The sequence below is a fragment of the Prunus avium genome, chromosome 8, assembly GCF_965620075.1.
Source record: "Prunus avium chromosome 8, drPruAviu1.hap1.1, whole genome shotgun sequence".
Taxonomy (NCBI): Eukaryota; Viridiplantae; Streptophyta; class Magnoliopsida; order Rosales; family Rosaceae; genus Prunus; species Prunus avium.
Genome location: NC_142291.1, coordinates 2,619,999 through 2,646,404, shown reverse-complemented (window position 1 = coordinate 2,646,404; position 26,406 = coordinate 2,619,999). Strand labels below are relative to the sequence as shown.

The 26,406-nt window shown below is 36.2% G+C and overlaps 3 protein-coding genes across 17 annotated transcripts; 2 read left to right on the top strand and 1 right to left on the bottom strand.

Moving 5' to 3' along the window:
• The first annotated feature begins 926 nt into the window (after positions 1-926).
• Positions 927-11,491, top strand: LOC110754186 (TMV resistance protein N-like). Of its 15 annotated transcripts, none has more exons than XM_088245407.1 (8): positions 927-1,584; positions 2,456-3,218; positions 3,365-4,484; positions 5,113-5,391; positions 5,499-6,680; positions 6,768-7,251; positions 10,545-10,715; positions 11,016-11,491. In XM_088245407.1, the coding sequence occupies exons 2-7, from the start codon at positions 2,698-2,700 to the stop codon at positions 10,634-10,636; spliced, it is 3,678 nt and encodes a 1,225-aa protein (XP_088101533.1). In that variant the 5' UTR covers positions 927-1,584; positions 2,456-2,697; the 3' UTR covers positions 10,637-10,715; positions 11,016-11,491. The 15 variants fall into 15 exon arrangements, with proteins under 15 accessions (XP_088101533.1, XP_088101528.1, XP_088101524.1 ...); XM_088245402.1 differs by lacking the exons at positions 10,545-10,715; positions 11,016-11,491 and adding an exon at positions 7,898-10,386 and having other exon boundaries at positions 943-1,584; positions 2,456-2,562; positions 2,686-3,218; positions 6,768-7,319; XM_088245398.1 differs by lacking the exons at positions 10,545-10,715; positions 11,016-11,491 and adding an exon at positions 7,898-10,386 and having other exon boundaries at positions 943-1,584; positions 2,456-2,562; positions 2,672-3,218; positions 6,768-7,319.
• Positions 11,492-11,502: 11 nt separating this feature from the next.
• LOC110754181 (Concanavalin A-like lectin protein kinase family protein) lies at positions 11,503-14,050 on the bottom strand. Its single transcript, XM_021955214.2, has one exon. It carries the CDS (start codon positions 13,820-13,822, stop codon positions 11,726-11,728), a length of 2,097 nt encoding a protein of 698 aa, XP_021810906.2. The 5' UTR covers positions 13,823-14,050; the 3' UTR covers positions 11,503-11,725.
• A 5,045-nt stretch (positions 14,051-19,095) lies between these two features.
• On the top strand, positions 19,096-23,577 carry LOC110754180 (PHD finger-containing protein 1). The gene is made up of 6 exons (XM_088245420.1): positions 19,096-19,498; positions 21,758-21,843; positions 22,188-22,649; positions 22,731-22,952; positions 23,055-23,179; positions 23,269-23,577. The coding sequence occupies exons 1-6, from the start codon at positions 19,487-19,489 to the stop codon at positions 23,469-23,471; spliced, it is 1,110 nt and encodes a 369-aa protein (XP_088101546.1). The 5' UTR covers positions 19,096-19,486; the 3' UTR covers positions 23,472-23,577.
• The last annotated feature ends 2,829 nt before the right edge of the window (positions 23,578-26,406 follow it).

Here is a 26,406-nt window from a genome sequence, read left to right as displayed (position 1 = left end):
GTCAATTACTTTGTAATTGAAATTTTCGTACATTTTTCATAAATTAAAAATAGGTACACAATAATTTATAGAAAATAGGTGCGTTGTATAATTGAAATTTATGCACATTTTTTATAAATTAAAAATAAGTTCATTATACTAGGTAAATTGTTTTACTAGGTATACATTATTAGAGAAAAAAAATAGGTACATTATTTAGAGAAAAAAATAGATACAAAATTTAGCAAAAAAATAGGTTCATCATACTAGGTAAATTGTTTTACTAGGTACATTATTAGAGAAAAAAAAAAGGTACATTATTTAGAGAAAAAAATAGATGCAAAATTTAGCAAAAAAATAGGCTCATTATACTAGGTAAATTGTTTTACTAGGTACAAGTAATAGGTTCTTTATTTAGAGAAAAAATAGGTTCATTTAAAAAAAATGTTTTCCAAAAAATAAAAAATAAATAGATTATCAAATTATTTTTCAACATAATTAAAATGTACACTATTATTCATAAAACTATAATAAAATAGATTACTAGTCGTATAATTCATAAAAGGAAAACAAAATTAATTCCTAAATTTAATATTTAATTTAAATTACTAATACATTAAATAGATTACTAGTGGTAATTCATAAAAAGAAAACATTAATTCAAAAATAGATTACTAGATTACTAATACGTTAATGTTGAATTTAATATTTAATTTCAAATAAGTTTCTAAATTAATTCCTACATCCATTACAACCATTTGAAGATCTTTCCAAATTTAATGTGTGTCATTAGTTACACCCCCCATAACATATTAAGTCATAAATAGGGATAGTTTTGGAATCCGAAAAATACAATAAAACATATTTTAAGTTATATTAGGTAACTTGCTTAGTTGGATCCTAGTCATCGGGTATTATTTGAAAAAATTGGGTATTTTAGATAGAAAACTAAAGGAAAGGATTTTAGGTAATTTAAAATGAATTTTATGAGTCTAAGCTCAATTTACTATATTTTTAATAATTAAAAAAAACCTAAAATTATCTAAAAGAAAAAAAGGTCCCATCACCATCGGACCCAACCCCACCTTTTTTATCTCTCTCTTTATTTTTTCTTCAATCAAGAAACCTCCCGCATTCTTTCTCTCTCGCATCGCAACCCATCTCCTCCACATCTCTCTTTTTTCGCAGTTCACCTTATCCCCTTTGCCTCTTTTTTTCATTCTATCGGGAAAGTTTCAGGCAGAGGCTTCAGTTGAAACTGTGATTGTGGGTGGGTTCAGCTCTCTCTCTCTCTCTCTCTCTCTCTCTCTCTCTCTCTCTCTCTCCCATCTACGGTTATTTTCTCAATCTCTCTGGTTCTCAATCGGGAAACTTTCAAGCAGAGACTTCTATGTTCAGCATCTTCAATCTCTTCATCCTCTGAGATAGAGTTTTTATTTTTAAAATTGCGAAAAAAGCCCTGCCGTGTCTTGATCTTGAGTTGACCTTGTCGCTGGCGTGTCTTGGCTGTGTCTGAGCAGTGTCCGGGGCGTGTCCGTCACGTGTCGGCGTGTCGCAGTGTCCGACACTCCAGGTGTTTGACGTGTCCGTGCAACATAAGAAGTGGTAAGTGATTGTAACTCAATTGCATTTATCTTTGTACCCACAATTATGTGTTCAATTCCCTAATCATGAGTAAAAACTAGACTGAAAGCTTTGATGGAGGTATAATATTAATACGTGTACTGTCATCAACCAACCAAAATATGGAGTTTGTACACATCCAGACTTTTCTTGGATCAAAAAAGAAATACTCTCTCTCCTGGATAAAGTCAAACAACATGTCCTGTTTTGATGCCATGTTACGGATAAGTTAAATATGAGAGGGACGGATATGTGGTTATTGTTAACACCCATATTACTTATAAAGCGTAATACGTGTGAGTATCATATTAGGTCTCGATATTATTAGTAATAGAATTATTTATTATATTTTATATTAATATTAATAATAGTAGAATTATTTATTATATTTTATATTTTATTTAGTCGTATTCTTCAACAAAGCAAACATGTAAGCTTCGTTGAAATTTTCTTTCACTTTTTTGGTGGACAAATTTGTCCTTTCACTTTCTTTTTTCTGGTCAGACTTTTTTGGTAGTACATTTTCACGTTGTTCCTTTTTTTTTTCCAGTTTGTTTTTTTGTTTTCACCTTGACCCTTACGGATATTGGACGTGTTCAGCTCTTTCTTGGGGACTTCCTCGTTTCTTCTTCAGTTTCTTGGCCTGACTTTTCCTTAGAAAATTTGGCTGAGGAAGATTATTCTAATAGCCATTTAACTAATCCGTGGTTCAGTAGTAGAAAATAGAAACCGTGTTGTTTCTGTCTCTGCCATTATTTCCTTTCCTTCATATATTCTGTCTTTTCCATCTATTCCTCCAACTTTCGGGTGAGTATTTCAGCGTGGTAATTTTTTTTTTCTTCTCTGCTGACAGTAAACTTCGCATATTGTTTTTGGTGGGTATTTGGTTGAATTGGTTCTTCTGGTTGGTTTCCTGCCAATTCTCTGGCTTCGTGATTGTTTTGTTGTTCCCCTGAGTTGGTGTGTTTGCTCTCTGCCCTTCTTCTCTTCTGCTTAATACGTTTTCAATTACCCAAAAGAAAAATTAAAGCTACCGTTTGCTTTTTACGCATTTACTGAGTGTTTACAGAACCAGATTTCCAGGAACTGTTTTTAATGGCGTTGTTGTGGGGAACCCAAACAGCCTCTGCATCTCCTACTTCAGCTGAATTGGATCCTCCTCGATGGAAGCATGATGTTTTTCTGAGTTTCAGGGGTCAAGACACTCGCAGGGGTTTTGTATCTCATTTAGACCACGAACTGCAGTACCGGCAAGAAATGAAAACTTTCAAGGATGACCGAGACCTTGAAGTAGGAGCAACTATTTCTCCGGAGCTGTTGACCGCAATCGAACAATCACATCTTGCCATCATTGTTCTCTCCCCAAATTACGCTTCTTCCACCTGGTCCTTGGATGAACTTTCAAAGATTCTTGAATGCATGGAAGACACCAAGAGAATTCTGCCAATCTTTTATCACGTGGATCCTTCCGATGTGCGAAATCAAAGGGGGAGTTTTGCGGAAGCCTTAACTAAGCATGAAGAAAGGTTTAGTGACGATGTAGAGAAGCTGAATCGGTGGAGAGCTGCTTTAAGAAAAGTTGCCAATCTCACTGGCTTAGATTCAAAAACTTATAAGTAAGCAAGCATGCATGAACAACTTGTGTGTGTCTTAACAAGAGCCCTACTTGGACGTTACTTTTCAATTCTTCCTATAATGCAACAAACAACCTTGGATGTTATAATTATGAATTAATGGTTATTTTATTTTTCTTAATTTGTAGGTCGGAAGCAAAGCTTATCGAAGACATTGTCAAACGTGTGTTGAAGAAAGTGCATCCTACATTCACGTTGTTAGATTCTGAAGAGAAGTTAGTCGGAATTGATTTTGCACTTGAGCAACTACGTTTGCAATTAGATCTCGAGGTAAATGATGTTCTCTTTATAGGGATATGGGGGATGGGTGGGTTAGGCAAAACAACCCTTGCTAAGCTAGTTTTCCAAAGAATTTCCCATCATTTTGAACATAGACGGTTTCTATCTAATGTGAGAGAGGTCTCTGCAAAACACGGTGGTCTAATTGATCTGCAAAGACAGATTCTTTTCCCAATCTTGAAAAAACATGCTAGCCAAGCTTGGGATGAAGGAGCCGGGACCTTTTTCACTAGGAACCGTTTATGCAATCAAAAGGTTCTTCTCATCCTTGATGACGTGGACCAATCAAACCAACTTATAACACTGGCTGGAAAGAAAGATTGGTTTGGTGTGGGGAGTAGAATTATCATCACAACTAGAAATGAACGTCTACTAGTGCAGCATGGTATAACAAGACGATATAAGGTCAAGGTATTAAACAACGGACAAGCTCTTGAGCTCTTTAGTCAGCACGCCTTTAAGAAACATCAGCCTGAGGAAGGTTTTCTAGAGCTGTCTCAGCGTTTCCTACATTATGCCAAAGGCCTTCCATTAGCCGTTAAAACTTTGGGGTCTTTCTTGTATGCGAGAGATCAAGATGCATGGAATAGTATGCTTCATAATCTAGATAAAATTCCTAATCCAACAGTATTTCATTCACTCAAAGTAAGTTATGATGGGCTAGAAGAGATGGAGAAGAAATTTTTTCTCCATGTTGCATGTTTCCATAAAGGGAAGGATAAAGAGCAAGTAATCGAAATACTAGACAGTATCTGGGACATTTCCAATCGTATTGGGATGTATATTCTTATTGAGAAATCTCTCTTAACTATTGAGAAAAACTATTTTCGTAGTGACACTATTGAGATGCATGATTTGATACAAGAAATGGCATGGGAAATTGTTCGTCAAGAGTGTGTCGAAGAGCCTGGTCGACGCAGTTGTTTGTGGCATCCTAACGACATTTCTCTTGTATTCATGAACAATACGGTAGGAAGTATGTTGCGATACTAAGTTTAGAAGATAATATATAGGTCAAAAGTCACTTTTGGTCCCTGTAATTTGGTACTTTAACCACTTTTGACCCTGTAGTTTCAATTCCGTCAATTTTGCCATTGTAGTTTTGTATTTGTAGCAATTCAAGGACATATTAGTATTCTTGTCAATTTCTATAACGATGCAAGGGGCTCTTTTGTCAACCCAAAACCCTTAAGCGTAAAAGCTTGTTTGAAATTCTCTCCATTTCATATTAGGGCTTGAAATTCAACCACTAATCCCAATTTTTGAAGAACCCTAAACCCAAATGACCAATTTCAAGCCTTAATATGAAATTAGGGGAGTTTCAGGCGAGCTTTTATGCTTAAGGATTTTGGGTTGACGAAATTGCCCCTTGCATCGTCAAAGAAATTGACAGGAATACTAACTTGTTCTTAAATTGCTACAAATATGAAACTACAAGGTCAAAATTGACGGAATTGAAACTACAGGGTCAAAAGTGATTTAAGTGTCAAACTTCAGGGACCAAAAGTGACTTTTAGCCTAATATACATATGTCATTTATTTTAAGACGATATTAGACTGAGTGTGCAATTAACTTTTTCATTTTTCTTAATTATAGGGAACATGCGCAATTGAAGCCATAGTCTTACATTTGCCCAAATTAGAAGTGGTGCACTGGAATTGTACTAAAGCCTTCTCTAAGATGCACAAATTGAGGCTTCTTGAATTTGATAATGTGATATTTTCTTCAGGCCCGAAAGATCTTCCAAATTCATTAAGAATAATTCGTTGGAGCTGGTATCCTTCAAAATCACTCCCACCAAGGTTTCACCCACGCTTCCTTGTTAAACTAGAGATGCCTCATAGCAAACTTATCCGGCTTTGGGATGGAGCAAAGGTAAGAGTATAGAAATATGGTATTTTATAATTCTTTTTTGAAGTAACTGGTTTTGCTTGTGAGGTTTTTTGATACTTATCATTCTACAACTTTTATATACTGTACAGGACTTCCCAAAGTTGAAATATATTGATCTTAGTTACTCTGATAAATTGAGCAGTACCCCAGATTTCACATGCGTTCCTATTCTTAAGGAATTGAAGCTGAAAAGTTGTACGAATTTAGTTGACGTCCACGCGTCTATTGCAGTTCTCAAAAGGTTGAAACATTTGGACCTTAGTGATTGTAAAAGTATCAAGAGTCTCCCAAGTAAAGTGGAAATGGATTCTCTTGAATATTTCAGTCTTTCTGGCTGCTCAAAAGTGAAAAAACTTCCGGAATTTGAGGGACATATGAAAAATTTGTTCAAACTCATTTTGAAAGGTACTGCTGTTGAGCAAATACCTTCATCAATTGAAGGTCTAGTTGGCCTAGCTGTACAGGGTAAGAACAATTGCGAAAGTCTCTTGGGTCAAATACTCTATATGCAGATATCCTCAAAACATGTCAAACTGCCAGGGGAGATGGAGTGTTTAGAGGAGCTTGAATTAAGTGGAACTGCTATGAGAGAGCTGCTTGCTGTTATGACAAATCGCAAATATGTATCCCTTCGTGGATCAGTTGCTAAATCATCAACTTCAACGTTGTGGGCCTTATTTGGATTTAGAAAGAGTCTTGACCCTAAACCTGACCCTTGGGGATTGGTGTTGCCTTCCCTATATCGTTTAAGGTCTTTGACAGAAATAAATCTCATTGGGTCTAATAATTTTGAAGAACTCTTCCCCGATAATATTAGCTGCTTGTCTTCCCTAAATCATATAACTTCTTACCAATGTCGTCTAATGTCTTTGACAGAATTAAATCTAAGTGATTGTAATATTTTTGAAGGAGTCATCCCCGATGATATTGGCAACTTTTCTTCTTTAGAACGTTTAATACTTAGCGGAAACAATTTCGTTAGCCTTCCCGCAAGCATTAGATTCCTTTATAAGCTTTGCTCTCTTGACTTGGGGAGGTGTGAAAGGCTTGCGCAATTGCCAGATCTTCCATCAAAAAGATCAAAGAGATCCTTATTACTTGTAAATGTAAGCGATTGTACTTCTTTAAAAAGGTTGTCAGATCCATCAAAGTTGAGCGAAGAAGCCAATGTGTATGATTTTATGTTCAGTTGTCTGAATTGCTTCAGATTGGTTGAAGATGAAGGCTGGATTAATAGAATATTTTCAAGGATAATGAAACTGGCCGTTGAGGTACTTTCTCTCTCTTTCGTTGCATGAAAATCATGGTTGTTTTTTCTATAATAAATTATAAATTTAATGGTAATTCTTTTGGTTTAGGGAATCTATCCAGTGTTTGATCATTGTACCTTTATTGTATGCCCTGGAAGTGAAATCCCAGATTGGTTCAACAATCGAAGTGTGGGAGATTCAATAACTGTGGAGCTGCCTCTACCTCCACAACCATGTAGCAACTGGATTGGAATTGCTTCATGTGTTGTTTTTGCAGATTCTGAATATTTGGAAAATCCAGCCTCGGTTGTTGGATATGATCATTTCAGAATTGAATGTTTGCGGGGTCCGTCTGAGTCTTTTGAAGTCGGGCATCTTGGGTCACAACACCTTTGGGTTTTTTATTTGCCTCGCGATCATCCCAGCCTCATGGATGCCTCAAGCAGTCATCAGTTTTCATTCGAAGCATTTTATGATTCAAACAGAGCATCTTTGAACAGACTCAAAACAAGCTCCATTATAAAGAAATGTGGGGCCCGTTTGGTGTACAAGAGAGATTTGAAAGAATTCAGCCAAAGACTGAAAATTGGAAGTTTGGAGGAATTCAGCCAAAGACTGAAAATTGGAAGTGGTAGCTCTGATGACGACGATTTCAATGAGGTAGGGGGAGAGCTATTCTCTTATTACATTTTGGTTATATAATTTTCCATTTCCAAATACATATATGCAGGATATGCTATAATATTGGTAGGTTTTGAATCTTATTACCCTTCAAAGAAAAATTAGTGTATAGTGACAAAAAACTTTAGTAATTAGCATATGATACATTACCTATTTTTGTTTTGGATATGGTAGATAAGTTTTAAATTTTATTTTGTTAAAAGTCAATGGCCCTACCCACGTGCTCTTTAAGTTTGTTTAATTTGTATTTGAAATAACATTTTACCCTTCGTATTTTATATGGGCACGCCCCAGCTTTGGATTCAATCCCAAAGGGAGCTTTGGATTCAATCCCAAACGGAGACCACGAGGTCGCAACCACTACTAATCATTCCCAAACGGAGACCACGAGGTCGCAACCACCATACATTACCTACTTTTCTTTTGGATAGGGTAGATGAGTTTTAAATTTTATTTTGTTAAAAGCCAATGGCCCTACCCATGTGCTCTTTAAGTTTGTTTAATTTGTATTTGAAATAACATTTTTACCCTTTGTATTTTATATGGGCACGCCCCAGCTTTGGATTCAATTCCAATCTCAAACGGAGATCACGAGGTCGCAACCACCACCAACGAGGAGTATGTTTAAGAAGGTCACTGCAAAGTTCCAGAGAAATGCATTTTCCTACAGAGAAGCAATAGGAGGATCGACGACTAAGAAGGCGTCTTTTGTGCAGAGAAGCAATCCATATGGAGAAGGCGTTTTCTGGCGGAGAAGCAATTGACGACGACCATGTTTTCTGGCGGAGAAGGCATTTTCGTACCTTCAGCTTTGCCACAAGAACCAGAACCAAACTATTGTGTCATGGTTGGTTTGCCTATAATCTTCTAAGATGGATTAATCATACATATGTTTCTGTCAAATAAGTTAGACGTTTGGTCTTTGTGGGAGCAAATTTCCTCCCACGGGAATATTCGCCTAAAGATTCCTTCGTCTTCTCCACACCTCTCTCTCCCTGCAAAACAGATCGGAGTAAAAGGACCACACCCGGGGGTGTTGGCCAAAGGTCCTCCGATGCTTAAGTTAGGTTGGGTATTTCAAGGAAAACCGGGTGGCCGGAGCCGTGTATGGTGGCCGGAGCCTTGTGTGAGGGAGAGAAAGAAGATGGTGGCTAGGGTTTGTGAAGGATAATTTCTGCAGAGTTTCAGTAGGAATTTAGACGTACCTTAACCCTTGTGTGTAGCTAGGTATTTATAGGAGCCTCGGAGGCTAAGGTTTCAGAGGAATAATTCCGTAGATGGAAAGGAATTATTCCTCCCCGATTAGGTGAGATTTGATTAATTAGGGATTTGATTTATCTGATTATAATCAAATCCCTAATTAGGGTAGGAATCAAATCAATCCCCATTTTAATTAGGTAATTGCCAATTTAATTGGGTAACTGCCAATTAAATTGAGTAACTCCCAATTAGGTCAAATAATCCCCAAATGGAAGGAATTATTTGACCTAGGGTGATTTAATTCGGTTCCCACAGTCTTATACGGGTATCACTAGAACACGATGAGAGACTGAAGTCTATAGATGCAGGGCCAATGCACGGTGGTTGAAGGCTAGCTTTTTGAGAGGAAGAACATTCCCTCAAGACATTGAAATACATTAAAAGGAGCTTTGTGAGCCTCGCTCTAAGCAAATGCTCAACGTTCTTCTTCTTGTAAATAGTAACGGCTCCTTCTTTTTCACGTTCCAAAAAGCCTTTCTCAATCTCTGTGTTTTGCTCAGAGCTCGAGAGTGAAAGCACTTAAGCCTCGTATTTGTATTTGTATTTGTATTTGTATAAGCCTTGTACAGCTTGATCAGCTAGAGCTGCTTGCAAGAGGCTTTTCAGAATATAAGTGCTTCTGTCAGCATCACAGGAGTTTTGTCAACGCAACTGTTTATGAAATCTAGTTTATTCAAAGGCCTCGGCTTCAGAACCTTTGCATGTCTGGTTGGTTATGTAACTTCTGTTCCCCCACCCATCAAAGCTACTGTTGGCTTAGCTTAGTGTCAGCTTAACCACACGCCACATAGACGGCTCCATTCCAAATTTCCAAGGGCTGCTGGCTTGGGTTAAATATTCATTAAAATAATCAAACATATTGCAGCTACACATCTCTCCGTCAGATAAGTTAGACGTTTGTTCTTACACGGGTATCACTAGAACACGGTGAGACTCTGCATTGCTGTGCGATGAAGGCACTCTATTGGAAACTGCATTGTAGTTTTGAAGTCCCCTTTCCCATTCTGTCAATGATATCAGAAGCTCTACTTGTTTCAAACATTTAACAATAGAATTTTGTGATTCTACATGAACTAGAAATTTATATACCGTGCATCAGACATTCTGAGTGGATAAAACACAGAAGCAAAGAAGAACAATGTAGGACTAAATTAGCAAGCCAGCCATTTATTCTTTTTAGTAAGATCAATTTGTTCAGGTAAAAGTAAATGATATGTGGCTGACATAACTTAGTGAAGAAATGGAGAGTAGATGGTATGCACCACTTGCAATAACCAAGTATCTTGACAACCTGAGATGTAAATTAAAATTAAAATACTGATTTTTACTTCTTTTCTTAGAACTGGGTTATCTTTTCATCTCATGAATCCAATTCCATTTTGTAGCGATTGGCGCTGAAGCATATTTAGAAAAATATGTTGGATGTGTGAACACAACACAACATAGAAAATAGAAAACTTTGTAACCATAGATTTTCTATGTGCATGAATAAAATACTGAAAGAAGAGAATCCCATATTTCTTGATATAGAAGCTAAGTCGTTCAGTTCCCTCAGACATCAGCTAAAGTTCAACATTCTTCCGATCCGAACAAGAGTTATTTTGAAACCTCAGTTCAACTACAACCACAAAATTGTAAAATCTCAAATGCTAGATCATATAATCTGCCACCTGCTGGCGGTTGGCCGGATGTGGACATGTGGCATAGTATACTTGCTTCAGAAGAAGTGGCATTGTGTGTAATTTTGATATTTTTTTTAATGATATTATTGTAAAATTAGGTACTACATTCTGGTTTTTGGCCTTATGCTAATTATATGAAATTGTATTCCTATCTTCCAAATTAGTAAACTATATTGTGGTTTAAAACTAAAGCTCCTGTACGAGCAAGATTTGGAAGAAGAACTCAACCAAACACTAAAAATGCTGATGCGAAAAGTACAAGAACGTTGTTGTTGTGACGATGCAAGTACAAGTGGAAGTGGTAGCTTTGACGACAGTATTGAACCATGCCCCAAAAGACTCAAGCAAGACTAAATTGTACTTTCTTTTGCTTGATTGAAACATTTATGTACTTCAAAGCCTAATGACGTTGCTCTGCTCAGAATTTATGTTGGTAAGCCTTATCAGATATGGATGCATAACTTGATACAATAAATTACATGCACAATTATATTGTTCGTCAAGAGTCTAAAGAGCCTGGTCGAGGCAGTAGATTGTGGCTTCGTGGCAACATAGCTAATGTGCTCATTAGTCATGAACAATTTGGTAAGAATTTATAGACATAAGACCAAATTGGGAACATAATAAGATTGCTTTTAGCAAGATATTAGACAAAATCAGCTTATTTTCATTGCTTACTTCTTATGTTGTATCTTTTGTAATGGTTTTCTTTCTTTTCTTAATCTCATTTCAGTTCTCTGGAAAACGGTAGGCATTATCGGCTTGGGAAGAACTGGCAAAGATAAAACTTGGCCTCAGACTCTGGCATTTTGATTGTTGTATGAATCTCTGATCACTTCTGAAGAGACCAACGACATTGTCACGATTTGAAGCCCTTGATGCTTTGGGTCAGGGTGTTCTCATTAGCACTGGAAGAGGCTCTCATGGTGATGAACCTCAGTGTCTGCACTGCCGGATAATTATAAGAATGAGCCAACCACAGGTTCCTGATCAACAATGTGGTTTGATAAATATTATAATAATGTGGCAGAATTGATTTGTTTCAGTCAGTTTTTAAGTAATGGGAGCTCGTTATAGTCCGGAAATAGCAATATCTTCTCCACAAAACAATACAAATTCCGTAAATCATTGTGCATTATGTTATTACTGAATTTGAGAACATGTCAATCCTATTCAGGTGTTGTACGATTGGTGGTGTTTTAGAAATCAGAGAAGGAAGCTGTCATGTAAAACACAGAGTATTTCATTTCTATTTGACATCAAAACATTCTAATGATTCGTCAACCTAAGTACTATCTTAAGACAAATTATGACTACAAAATCTACAAACTACTGCAACTGAAAGATTCTCAGGTCCCCAGTCCACAAGGTCCTAGCTTGTCTGTTACAAACTGCACTGAAATTCTCTCTCAAATTTGAGGTTACTTGATCTATTATGAGCTACTAATCCTTGCCAAAGTGGCTCTTGGGGGTCAAATACTGTACATCATCGAGTTCAAGACTGGGCCGAAGACTACAGAAATTTGAGATTTCTTCAGAATCATCAGGAAAAACAGGCCGAAGGTTCACTCTTGGTTTGCTTGCTGGCAACACAGGAAGTGGTGCTTCGCCTTTAAGAATCCTCCCTGCTTCCTTCATTGTTGGCCTCTTCACATGGTTTGGGTGCACACAAGCAAGTCCAGTCATCAGAGTTCTTTCCATCTCTACCATATCGAACTTTCCCATCAACCTCCGATCAGCAGCTTCAATCAGTTTCCCATTTTCCCACATGCCCCAAACCCAATCAACAACCACTGTTCCATCATCCTCCACCGGCTTTCTCCCTGTTGCCACCTCTAACACCACCACACCAAAGCTATAAACATCAGTTTTAACAGTTGGAACACCTGAATAAACATATTCAGGAGCAAGATATCCCATTGTCCCAGCTGGTATAGTTGCGTCTCTTGCAATGGAACTATGTTCGTACACTTCTGCTAGACCAAAATCCCCAAGTTTGGCATTAAAATCTGCATCAAGCATTATGTTGCAGGTCTTAACATCTCTATGTATTATTTGCCTCTCACACTCCTCGTGAAGGTATGCAAGAGCAGAAGCAACTCCAAGAACTATATTAAGTCTCTGCTTCCAGGATAGAACAACTGAGGAATTGAAGCTTTTGTGGAGAATTTTGTTAAGGCTTCCATTCGGCATGAGCTCATATACCAGGACTAACTCATTACCCTCACAGCACCATCCATGAAGCTGAACAAGATTCTTGTGTCGCAAACAACCCACCATAGTTGCAAACTCAGTAGTAAAAGGACTCCGCAGACAACCAATCTTATCAGCCCTCTCAAACCTCTTGACTGCCACTTCTCCACCAGATGGCAGAGACCCCTTATAAACCTTAGCTGATGCCCCTTCCCCAACAACTCTGTTTCGGTTAAATCCCATTGTAGCTGATCTTATCTCTGCAAGAGACAAACTTGTTGGAACTCTTTTTGCCTCAACTCTACAAGTTTGGCCTTCTCTGCTCCTTCTGGCAATGACCTTTCTCTTCTTCACACACATAAAACAAATAACAAAAAGAAACGCAAATATAGAGAAGAGAAATGCAGCTAAACCTCCCAACCCAAGAGCCATCTCCACCATCTTTGTTTTTCTTTCATGAGAATGATCAACAGGGCTGCTGTTGATACTTGAATCTTCTGGTGAAGAGCACATGAAACAGTCCCCTTCTTCAACAGCATCCATAGGAATCCCAGGTGGAAGAGACCCAAAAGTCTTGAATTTCCATCTGTCAACAATGTGAATTGAAGAGCCCTGCCCATTAGAAGCAGAAAACCCAACACGCATGAACTCCTTGAATTGCTTGGAGAGATCAATCTGAGCAACAAGGAGAGGAGTTGGAGGCCTAGTTGACGAATACCCGACCCAAACCCGGATCATCTTGATTGCATCTCTGTACTCAATCCAAGCAGTGATCTCTCTCCCACTTGTCAAGTCAATTCCTCTTGAAACAACATCAACAGAAGCTACAGAAACAACTGTGTTTACATCAATGCCAATATGGTTCCCATTGATGTCACCAACCATAGGGTCAAATCTGGTATCAAATTCCACAGCAAAGAATGATTCTTTTGAAGTTGACGTTGGCTCTGGAAGGCCCATGTACCCTCTAGAGGAACTGAGAGAATCCACATCAGGGGTGATTACAAAGGCAATGCCATCTCCACAAGAACACAATTGGGAACTTGGTGTGATTGAGAACGAGAAGCGGCACAAGAAAGAAGCAGTGGCATTGGTTTTAGAATCAAGAAACCGAATTGGGTAGGCATAAAAGGCTCTTCCAATCCCAGAAGTAGTAGATGAAGAAGAAGAAGAGGGGCAGGTGGTGAGTTCTTGGGTGAGGCTAATGGCATTGTTGTTGATGTAAGCGTCACCTGAGAGCGTGACATTGTTTGTTGCAGGCGAGAATGGGACAGAAATTGAAGGGCATGTGAGGTTAACGAAGAGAAAGAAAAGGACCCAGATGAGAAATGGATGAGATGAATGCATTACTGTAAACCAAACGGGAACATAGCAGCTTTCTCGTGAAAAAATGCAGAAATTTTCCCAGGAAAAATGCAGAAACTTTCTCGGAAAAGAAAAGGGAAATAGTGATGAAGTACCAAGATTTTCCTCCCTTCTTTATATCTGAATTTCTGTGGATGCCCCAATCTTGATACTTCAAGTTTAACGAGTTGCAGACAGGAGAGAGAGGGAGAGGGAAAAGAACCCCATTTGATTGATCAAGAAATACCCAAATTGAGTCCAAGGCCAGACTCTGCGTTAAAAAGTGTTGGTCTAGGGGCACTATGGGTGTGTGAAGAAATTTGTTGGGTGGCATTAGCCTGTCCTGGGTTTAACACTTGAAGATTAACCAAATTAGCAGCACTAATGATCTGCACATTAAAGTCGGTAAAGTAAATTGGTGGATATTATTGACAATTGAAAAAGAAAAAAGAAAACACAGCCCTAAATCACTTGCTTTATCAATCAAATAATATATAATGTCAATGTCCGTTCAAGGGGAATATGACAATTAGACCACCAATTCACTAACTTTCATTTTTCCACAACTATCCAAATTTATTTCACCTAATTATAACTTTATATTACTTTTCAACACATTTTGCAATTCGTACTCACTAAATCGTATCTCCCTACCGTAGTGTTTTTCAAAATCAAAATTAAAATGGAAGTCAAAAGGAAGATAAAGATGAACATTCCATAAGCATAACATGACCTCCTTGGGAGATTTTCCATGAAATGTTAGTGCATGTGACTTTAGATAAGACGTGTGGTATGCCTTATTTTGACACATTTTCACCCAATACTTGATTCTAGATTTTCCCTCTCCCACAAAATAACATTTCTAATTTTCAATTTTGATTTGACAAAACCCCAGATTTTCTGACAAATTTGGAATTTTTTTTTTTTTTTTTTTTTTTTGGTTCAAAGGAATGAACATGTCATTATCATAGAGTTTTACATAAAGGCTCAATACAAAAGTGAGAAATATAAAACAAGGGCCCAACTAAACAAAATAAAAGCCCAATCCAATATTACAAAAAAGCCCAAAACAACCAAAAAACCTCAAAATACAAAAACCTCAATATACAAATTTGGATTTCTTGAGTGATTGTGTAGCACTGGAAGATGACCTCTTATGACCAAAAAGAAAGATGACCTCTTCAAAATCCTAATGTCCTCGGCCTCTCCTTGTGTCTCACATTCTTTCATGGCATGTTTATTAATTCGTAATTGGATTATGAGGAATTGAATTAAGGAGTTGGATTGAGGAGAATTAGATTCTGGATTCCTATTAAAGCTGTTTACTAAATCATATGAAATTGAGGTAGGAGTGGTATTAGTTACTAAAATGTCCTCGTTGTTGAGTTAAAGTAGATGACAAATTTTAAAATTTTAAAATTGTGTGAGGTATAACAGGTAAAAAAGATGAATTCCTAATAGGTTAGTTCTTCAGGAATTAGAATATCACCTCCCACCCAATAATTGAATTCCTCCAAAATTAAGAATTCAATTCCCAATTTTGTGTGGGCTCCACGTACTTTTTAATTCCTTGATGTGAAGTAAATGCAGGAATCCTTAATAGATAGAATTTAATTCATGATGAGAATTTCAATTCCTGATTAGTAAACACACCAGGTTGGAGTTTATTTCACAAAAAATTTTAGGGTTTCAACTTCCAGGTTGGAGTTTTGAGCTACTTGCAAACAATGGTATGTTTCTTTGCCCACTAGCCATTTGAATTTTGGCTGCATTTTCCAATTAAATTTCATAGTTTGCTTTTGAAAAGTTTTGATTTACTTGAATGGTCCTTTGTTATGTAGTAGAAGCCGTCTTGATGATTTTTTTTTAAGCCTGTTGAGTGTTTGAGGGAGTGTGAATGTGTGATTATGGACTTTTTGGTCAGAAAGATTGCTTTTTGAAGTAAAGTTTTTGAGAGTGAAGTGGTGGGTGTTCTGGGGGCCCTTTTAGCTGTTGCATTTTGTTGCATTAGTCTCCTCCTTTTAGTTTTGTGGCCATAAGAATTTTGTTTTTATTGTGAAAGCGATAGATTTGGCTGTGTAACTTGAGACTGGTTCCTAATAAGTCAATGTCACATGTGCGGTGCGTTTGCTCTGTACCTAGTTTAATAGGATCTTCTCTTCTGTTTACTGATTCATCTCATCTTCTTCCTTTCTCATGTTCTTACATTACTGTAAACCTTTTTTTTATTTAAAGAACTTTATAGAAAGGCAATAGCATACTAAACTCACATCAACTACACGGATGCTAGGACTCGAACCCAGAACCTTTCCTGAGGGAACAATTGCTCCAAATCACTACACTAGTGAGTCTTTTACTGTGAACTTTTAAGTCTCTTCTTTTTGGTTGCTTCTATGCGTCGAATTATTGAGTTGAGTATATATTGGGTTGGTGGTGTGGGATTGTTTGTTTTGTTATTTTGTGCTACTAATCTACAATTAGGAGAGAAACATGCTAATGTTAACTATGGGTTGTTCCATATGACTGTTTGTCAAACGTGTGGTGATAGTGACAGAGGTTTTGATGCTGCCTTGATCTACTGTGACAAGTGCCAGAATTATGCTATTCATCTGTATTGTTTCCATTTTTCTTTTGTTTGTGTGTTCTTTTTTTCTTTTTAATTCAATGAAAAAGAAGTGACATTACTGTGATTTATATACCACATTATCCTGAAATAATTGCTCCATTTCCTGGTTATTGAAGTCTGAATTTTGTCCTTAAAAGAGTTAGTTGTTGGAATGCAAAGATGCAAGCATGAAGGGGTTTTATCTTAAGTGATCTCTGAACTTTTCGTAAGTTTTTATTTGAGTCTTTAAACTTTTAAATCAATCAATGGGGTCTTTAATTTTTTGCTCCACTCATCAATTTGGTCCATGTCGTCACATTCCGTCAAAATATTCATTAAAATTGTCACATATTCATTAAAATTGGTCACCTAAAAGCACGTGACCAGCTTTAATGTGTTATTTTCGTCAAATATAACATGTTCACCAATGAAAAAAAATAAGTAAATGTTACTTATTTTGCTCAACAAGGCTATTTGCTCTCCAAAATGGAACCCAAACGTAATTCCCTAAATGGAGAGAAGATGGTCTTGTAGATAAAAAAGGTGAGTTTTATAACTAAGATAACTTATATTTTGATGAAAATACCTTTTAAGTTGGTAAGTTTTGTCGGAATTTGACTAGAGGGACCAAATTGATGTGTAGACCAAAAGATGAAGGATCATATGAATTGAGGACTTTAAAAAAGTTCAGGGATCACGTATGATAAAAACCACGACTGTAATGATGGTGAAAGTTGAAGATGGATTAGTTCTTGAAATCATACTTTAAAATATAGGAGCACACAAAATGAACTTTTTCAAATTCTATGAAATCTTAGCTGCATGAATTCTCAATTTTTCCCTTTTTAAATGATTTTGCATGGATTGGTGATTAACTGATGGCTCTTTTTTTTTCTTTTTTTTTTTATAAAAATTTCTATCCAGCTATTGCCTTGATCTGCCAGCAGAAAATAATTTTGATGAAGATATGGCTTTGTGTGGATTGTGAACCAAACAATGTAAAGCCTTCTACAAATGATAAATCGGTGAGATCAACAAAAAATCATCCTAACAAGATGTTGAAGAAGTCGAGGTTTAAAAGGAAGAGTAATATATATGTTGCTGAAAAGGAGCAGATATGTGAAGGTGCTAAGAAGAAGATGAAGATATGTGAAAGTGAAAGGGCTAAAACGAAGGTGCATATAGATATCACATGTGAAGAAGGGGATAAAATGAAGGAGCAGATATGTGAAGGTAGCTCTTCTGAACATGAGGTTGAGAGTAGTAACAATTGTGACCATGGTCAGAATGTTGGGAATCCGTGCACAGAGGTTCTCAAAGATCAGTTCAATTCTTTCCACGACGTTGCCAAATCTGTAAAAACGCCCTCAAACTACTACTAGTGATGCTTTAGAAATCACTTGGGCAGGGTATAAATCGTGAGCTATGCTTATAATCATGTATCCCAAGGCATCCAAATTGGGTATCCTAAGGCATTCACTAAGGTATCATAATGCGAACGGCTGTCAGTCCACGTTCAGCTGCATATCATTTATGCTTATAATTATGTCTGGTATATTATGCTTTTGGAATAATTGTATCTATGTAAACAGTGTATATTGCAGGTGTAAAATAGAACTTGGTTTTGAGCTTTGTATCCTAGAATCTGAGGTCTATGATGACCGAAAAATCAATGACATGTTGACTGGCCCATTAAAGGAAAGATTTTGGAGACCTGCTTTAGTCATTTGTCTGCACTTAAATGAGATACAATTGTTAAGCTCATAATTTCATATATATATATACATGTCCAATTTACTTAGTTCTTTTGCTTAGTTTTTTAGCATTCTGAGTCATTTACCTCTGTTTGTGTGTTTTGTAGGTCAATATAACAAGAAAAAAAAAATACAAGTAATTGAAGTATTAAAGTATTTGGCTGTAGATATGGGCTGCTTTCTAGAAAAAGTGGTGGGTTATTATTTAATTTTTCTGGATTGAGCTTACACAATTAAGCCTAATTTGTCTCTCTCCAAAATCAACACTGGGCTAGAGCCCACTCTAGCCTAAGCATGGATCCGCCCTTGTGTGTTAGGTGAAGTATGTGTGGTTGGTGAACTCAATTGTAAAATCTAATTCGCCTAACCTATGTGCTTATAAATAGAGAGTCTTCAAGGAGCTGAGAATATTATGATTCATATTCTATCACATTGTACACAAAGAAAGGGAGAGTTGAGAGTTAAAAAGGGAGAGAAGAGAGAAGGCATCAGTTGGAAGGCTTTAGCCAAATAAATGGGCTCAATTAATTGATCTATGAGATATTTTTCTTTTTCACGTGGCACATTGTAATTGAAAGCAAGATTATTTGCTCCCACAAGGTTGTTGGAGAAAGTTGCTGATGTTGCTCACCTATTTTAGAATTCCAAAAATATTAAAGAGATTGTTAGAAATGTCCTAAACCGGAACCAACAAACGAAAAGATTTTGAAAACCAAAAACCCAAAAAATCCGAAGTCGGAACTTCTGACTACATACTCAACAACTCTGCAATCTTGCGCTGCTTTGTCATGTCATGTAGGTAAAGACAAGGCATGACATGTCATGTCTTATTTTTGACACGGGTCACTGCAGTAGGAGTACTTTTATCGTCCACGTCGAAACGACTTCACGTTTGCACTCGACTCAAGGTGTGTGAACGACGTACCGTATAATGGTTTGTTTCCCCAAAGCGCCACACTTCCTTCCTTCCTCCACCACCACCACTGTTTTCAGTTGCTTCACCTTTACATTTCTTGGTTTTTAGATTTTCCCTCTTATTTGTTTTCCCACAAAATATTTGTATTTTCAATTCTCTTTCGATTTCATCTTCTCACTGACAAAACCTCAGATCTCTGACAAATTTGCAGTGCTTCACTGATTGGGCAGCACTGAAAGACGACCTCTTCGAAACCCTAATGCCCTTGGCTCCTCCGTGCCGTGCCGTGCCTCTCACATTCTCGCTCCCAATTGACCCCCAGAGTTTTCGTATTGCAGTTTATTTCACAGAAAATTTAAGGGTTGCAACTTTCATGTTGGAAACTTGAGAACATGCAAACTATAGTATGTTTCTTTGCACACTACCCATTTGAATTTTGGCTACATTTTCCAATTTCAATTTCATATTTGGCTTCTGAAAAGTTTCGATTTACTCAATATGTTTGAATGGTTCTTTGCTAAGTGAGTAGACACTGTCTTGCTGATTTTTTTGAAAGCCTGTGAAGTGTTTGAGAGTGATTGTGGAATTTTAGGTCAGAGAGATTGCTTTTATAAGTAAAGTTTTTACTGATTATTTAGCTGTTGCATTTTGTTGGTTGGTCTCCTCCTTTTAGTTTTGTGGTTATAAGAATTTCTTTTGTATTTATTGTGAAGGCGGTAGATTTGACTCTGTAATTTGAGACTGGCTCCTTCCTAAGTCAATGTCATATGTGCGGCGTGTTTGCTCTGTACCTTACTTTAGCCTTCAATTAAATAGGTAAAGGAATTACTGGGAGTATAAAATTTCTCCAGGAAAGTGATAGTACTTGAGTGGCAGAGCCAGAATATGTTATGATGCTTTAGGATTGTCTCTGCTCAGGCATTTCAGTTATACAACGCTATACTAAGCAGCTTTAGATTCTATACCACAGTTATAAATTGCATTTCTATTTTCTGTTTCCATTTTTATTCATGAGTCTCCAATGCTAGAGGGCTAATGCATTGGAATCTATTTTTTTATATAGATCTAATTAATATATTATTGTTATTTTTGCTGTCAAACCCATCAAATTTCAAAATCTGCTGACCCAAGTTGTTTCTTTTTTTATCTGAGCAAGCCTAGTTTGTTTTACTTAATTATAAACTGCACCTCAACTTGCCTTGTCTTCTTTGGGGTAATTATATATCTGGATTCGCAGTAAGCAGCCCTGTTAATTAAGATTAGAGATTATAAATAGAGGCAGCTTTTCCTTTTTGTCTCTCATTGGTTTCATCCTTCCTAACATGATTAAAGATGTCATATCATTGGATCTTCTCTTTTGTTTATTGATTCATCCAATCTTTTTCCTTTTTCATGTTCTTACATTACTAAAACTTGTATAGCTTCAATATGTACAAGAAATTCTTGACTTTTAGGCTCATGTATCATTTAATGTCTCCATAAGCATTAGATTTTAATAAAAACCTGATGTGCGTGAAGAATGAAGATGTCAGAGCATAATTGTTAATGTGACCTCTACTTAAGTAGTCCTAAATTATCAAATTTGGCTACTCTTGGTAGTTGTATTTTACCCAGTTAGACTGCGTAACATACAATATATTTATTGGTGTTTGAGGTTCACTTAATTTTTTTTTTCAATTATTTATATGGCCATGTTTGATTTGATGGATCCTCTTTTACCAGTCAATACAGGGGAAAATAAAGATAAAGCAATACCTACTATCTTGTTCCAACGACATTGATTCTTATTAATGCTCATTTATCTTGATGCTATTTCATTCAAATAACTCTGAGATTCCAGCATGCATTATAAATGATTTCATATGTCCACCTTTTTTTTTGGGTCATTAATTAGGCAGCTCTCATTAGTTTCGGAAAAAAATCTGAAAATGTTTTGATTGGTACCTCAAGAAAATGGATTTTATGATTCCATTTTTTTATACCAACTCATTTGGTTGACTGGTTTATCAGATTTGATACTGCTAAATACTGGGGGTGTTTGATCCCCCTCACTCCCCAACCCTAGAGAAAGAAAAAAAAATTACGTATGTGTGCATATACATACTTATTCGGGCAAGCATGTGGCTGTGGATTCATTGTCTTCCACTGTATTCCAATTCATCTTCAATTCTCTCAGAACTTAATAGAAATTAGCAATTGACTATCTAGTGTCTGGCCAGTTGAAAAAATGGGTTTATTGGTTTATTTAAATGATCTATCAGTTGTTAGTTATTCCAGGTATAAATCTTCTCTTTTTTTAAGGAATTTCGTCGTTGACTAAGCTTGACCATACGCCTGTGGTAGTGTCAGTGACCAGCTTACTGGTTAAAAGTTAAGGGGATTTTGCATAAATCCTTTTTGGCTGACACAAAAGATTGAGGAGGGAGTGGAGCTGATACAAACATGTGCTTTTGGGTAACTGTGGATACTGGTTGAACGAATAAGTTTTCATGATTACTTCCACATCACTTTAAACTTGTAGTCTCTTCTTTTTGGTTGTTTATATGGATCCAATTATTGAGTTAGTACTGGTTTGTGTTCTGGGATTGTTTGTTTTGTTATTTTGTGCTAATAATCTATAAGTAGCGCAGAAACATGCTAATGTTAACTGTGGGTTGCTGCAGGTGATTGTTTGTCAACAGTGTGGTGACAGAGGCTTTGAAGATGCCTTGATCTACTGTGAACAGTGCCAGAATTATGCTATTCATCTGTATAACTTGTTTCCTTTTTCTTTTGTTTGTCTTTTTTTTTTTTTCCCATGACAAAGAAGTGACACATTACTGTTATTTATATACCACATTATCCTGAAATAAATGCTTCATTTCCTGGTTATTGAACTTTGGAAAGCAAAGATGCATGCATGACTGTAATGATGCTGCAAGTTGACGTTGAATTAGTTCTTGAAATCATATTTAAAAGTACAAGAGCACACAAAATGGCCAATTTCAAATTCTATGAGATCTTAGCTGCCTGAATCCTCAATTTTAACTTTTTAAAATGATTTTGCATGGATTGGTGATCAACTGATGCCTCTTCTCTTTTATTTCTTTGCAGTTATTGCATTGATGTGCCAGCAGAAAATATTTTTGATGAAGATATTACTTGGCTTTGTGTGGATTGTGAACCAAAGATTGTAAAGCCTTCTACAATTGATAAATCAGTAAGATCAACACAAAATCGTCATAACAAGAAGTTGAAGAAAAGGAGGAGGAAAAAGAATATATTGACTTTACCTAAATCTGTGGCTAAAAAGGCCCAGATATGTGAAGGGGATAAAATGATTTTACAGATACGTGAAGGTAGCCCTAGTGAACATGAGGCTGAGGGCAGTAATAATTGTGACAGTGGTCAGAATGTTGGTAATCCGTGCAGAGAAGTTCTTGAATATCAGTTCAATTCCTTCCATGACGTCCTCAAGTTTGTAAAAACCTCTCAAATTATTACTAGTGACGCTTTACAAATCATGGAACACAATTCTTATGTTGCTGCACAGCCTATCATTGATCCAATCTGGAGGTAAAAGAAATTTCCTTTCCGCCTCTTTCAAATTTATGGTGGGCAGGGTATAAATCGTGTGCTAGTTTGTCTTATTGACAGGGGAAGTCTAAGCATATTCAACAAAGACTTCAACATTGTTAGTGGACTTGTAGCCCATCTCTCTAGCTTAGCCTGTCCTAAAGTGCGCGAGGAGGCAGAACTGTTGCCGTTGCTGATTTTTCCAGAATTGGTTCGTAGGACTGATGTGTGGCCAAAAGCTTTTGAGAAGTTGGGGCCTACTGACCGGAGTATCGCGCTTTACTTTTTTCCTGACAACGAAAGGTGATGCATTTAACTGTCCTACTTTTTTCCATCTACTTTTGCTGTTTGGATTTCTTAAAATTCGCTGTTTTTCTTAGTTATTATTTTTTTCTTTGGGTGCAGAGATGAGAAAGATTTTGACAGTCTCGTGGCTAGCATGATCCAGGATGATCTCGCTATGAAAGCCATTCTGGACAATGCTGAGCTTTTAGTTTTCACTTCGACTATACTGCCTGAGCAATATCAGAGTGAGTCTTGAAATCGCTATTTGTTTAAAGCTTTTCCAGTTTTTTTCTCCTTTCAGGTTAATAGCAGTGTTGACTATATTGATTTGCAGGGTTTCAGACAAAGATTTATTTATGGGGAGTATTTAGGGCAAAGAAATTTCCAGAATTAACAAATGGTAATGTTCCCGGTGGGGAGAAAGACGTTGGAAAGCCCTTAACCTTAACCTGTTATGGGCAGAGTCCAGTTAGTACGTTGAGCAACAATGTAGATATTAGTTGTGATCCTGAACCACTCAATTCCTATTGTCCTTAATCCATGTGAATTGAATTTTATTCTATTTTATTTTCAATCAAACCCTGTACAGTATGATGTTTACTGTAGTTTTGTTTTGATAATTGTAGGTATTTTTTTACCAGTAGATGCTGGGATTTGACTCTGCATGGGCAGTTTCAGTTCCGACAAATGAGAATTAATTTCTTTTACCCAAAAAAAAAAAAATTGTACCATTCACAAGATGAATTGGAGGAATTTGGCATAGCACATAGGAGGGGCTTTAGAAATAGTAAAGCTATCAAATCAGTTTTGTAATTTAAAAGAAGTTAAAAGCTTTTTGGTTGTGTTGTAAATGAGCTTTGGGTGCGTGTCTAAAGTACATTTCATATTGGGTTTTTTTTAAATAATTTGGACTATTATTTGAAATTTAAAAGAAGTTAAAAGCCTTTTTGTTGTGTTGTAAATGGGCTTTGGGTGTGTGTCTAAAGTCCATTTCATATATGGTTTTTTTTTAATAATTTGGACTTCTATATTGGATATAATAGTGAATCTCAATTTTTTCTACGACTTTGTGGTTGAGTAACTAATGATGTTAATGCAAATGGAAAGATAAGTCAATCCACTGTTTTAGTCCTTTTTCAGCATGTATATTATTATTTCAAATTAGTGTGAGAAACGTGCCAAAATTTACTGGTTTCATTTTCATACGCAACTTGGCAACTTGGCAAAGACCTTAACGATCAAGGGATCAAGGGGTGCTTTGTGATATGTCATAGCACACTGAGCCAAAAATAGAAATTTGATGAAAGTTTGCCGACTTTTCAACTTTTGTTTCTTATCCTAAGGTTGCTTCTTGATCATTTCCCATTTAAATTTCTTTGTTTAAGCCTAGCTAAAAACGTAGAGAAATTAATATAAAGAATTTTTTATGGAACGGTGATACCATGTTATCATGCTGATGTGATATGACTATCTATATTCTTAAAGAACGCCATATATTGTAAAAAGAGCTTCTAGCTCAAATTGTTAATATATATGTTACATATCCTAAGGTTGCTTTTTGATTAAACAGGAAGAAAAATTATTATAAAGAGACTTTTATGGGACGATCATACCATGTTATTATGCTTATGTGATATGAGTATCTACTTAAAGAACGACTTTTATCACAAAAAGAGCTTCTAGCTCAAGTGATTAATAGCAATTACTCATGAACTCGAGGTAGTACTCCTTTCCTTTATACGTTCAGAAGCCTCGCTCCTAGCCTAGGTTAGCTAAGTATGCTTTCTCTCTTTTGGGTTGTATTGATTGAGGTGAGCTTGCGGGATCAAGCTTCATGCCGCCGCCCTCTCTTTGTACCGTTGAGGTTCTCTAAAAAATTATAATTAAGGGCATTTTAATGTACTAGATTCTATTACTTTCATTATTTCCTGTAAATAAGTACATATCAGATTATCTTTTCTTTAATTATAATTATATAACTTACAACTTACACGTATCTTTATTATATCCGTGTATTAGGTTAAGAAAAGCTAATGTGCAACCTAGAATTCTATTGATCCAGCCATCCTGTGGAGGCTGCCAACCTAAATCCAACTTTTTCTTTCAATAATTACTACTTTTTTAGTCTGTTTGATAGTTTTGTGGACTAATCTTTCCTTAATTAATTGCTCTTAACCACTCCAATTATAGCAATGCATATGATTTAATGATTATTATATTGAATTTTTTTTGACTTTGATGCACCAAATATGGATATGTCACCTCAAGCACTAGATTTTAACAGCAATAATTAACCCTTGTCTTCTTGAAGGATAAATAAGCGGGCAAGTTCCATAGTCAACTAGCAACCTCGATAGGAAAGTTCTTTTATCGCATCGTTCAAGTTAAAAATAAATAATCTGTAAATTAAGGAAAGTCTTGATTTCACACTAATATTATATTGGAGTTGGAGAGAGAGAGTCGCGGACCGGGGAGTTTACAAATTTGTGTAGGAGTTTGGAAGACTTGGTGTGAAAGTGAAGGTTCAACTTATAAGCTCGACTGCCAATTTAACGGTTTATGCTTGATCGTGGTAGATTTATGCAAACATATACGAAGATCCCGAGCCTCTATATTTAGACATTATACATTTATCTCATATATGAATGGCCATATGCATAAAATTCTGCATATATATATTAATTACCTTTTTACCACTTATATATTTATTTATTCATTTGGATAACTTGGGCATAGGCGGCTGTATGTATTTTTCCATGCATGCAATTTTTGTCTGAAAATCTATAATGTTAGTTTCTGTCTCACCTTAAAATAATACAAAGTGTTAGTTTCGTAATGAATAACTCTAGTTTCTGCCAGCCCGGGAGTTAGTATATATATATATATATTAAAGAAGAAAAGAATTGAACAAAAAAAGAAAAACAGCCCAGGGTTTGCTAAGCTTGGTGAGGAAAGTAAAAGTTATCAAGCTGTTGTTTTGTGTTTCAACAATTACTTATTTTCTTTCGTCTAGTGCTAGGACTTTGAACATTCACATTCATGTATTCTGATGTTTATGTCAATCAATGGTAGTCCACCCCTCCACAAAATCTTGGTTCAATCCTATATTTGTTGAGAGTATATCTGACATTGAATATGGAAGTATATATAGTGTAATAAGCTTAAAAGTTTTTAGGCTTCTATACTCATTGTCAATTGATTTTCGTATAAGTAGAATTAACTCAATACGCATAAATGAGCTATTGACAATAAACATAGTTCTTTTAATTTCGTAGTTACTTCTTTTTCCAAGATATTCAAATAACTCATATGTGGTATACTATATTTTCCATATAAGTAAAAATCCCATGTCATGCTGCTTAATATGAAGTTGCTTAATTAGTGAACTCATTTATCAAATACTAAGAGAAAAGAGAGTTTTTCATAACTTCATACTATTTCTAGGATGATATGTTTCAACAACTATGCATGT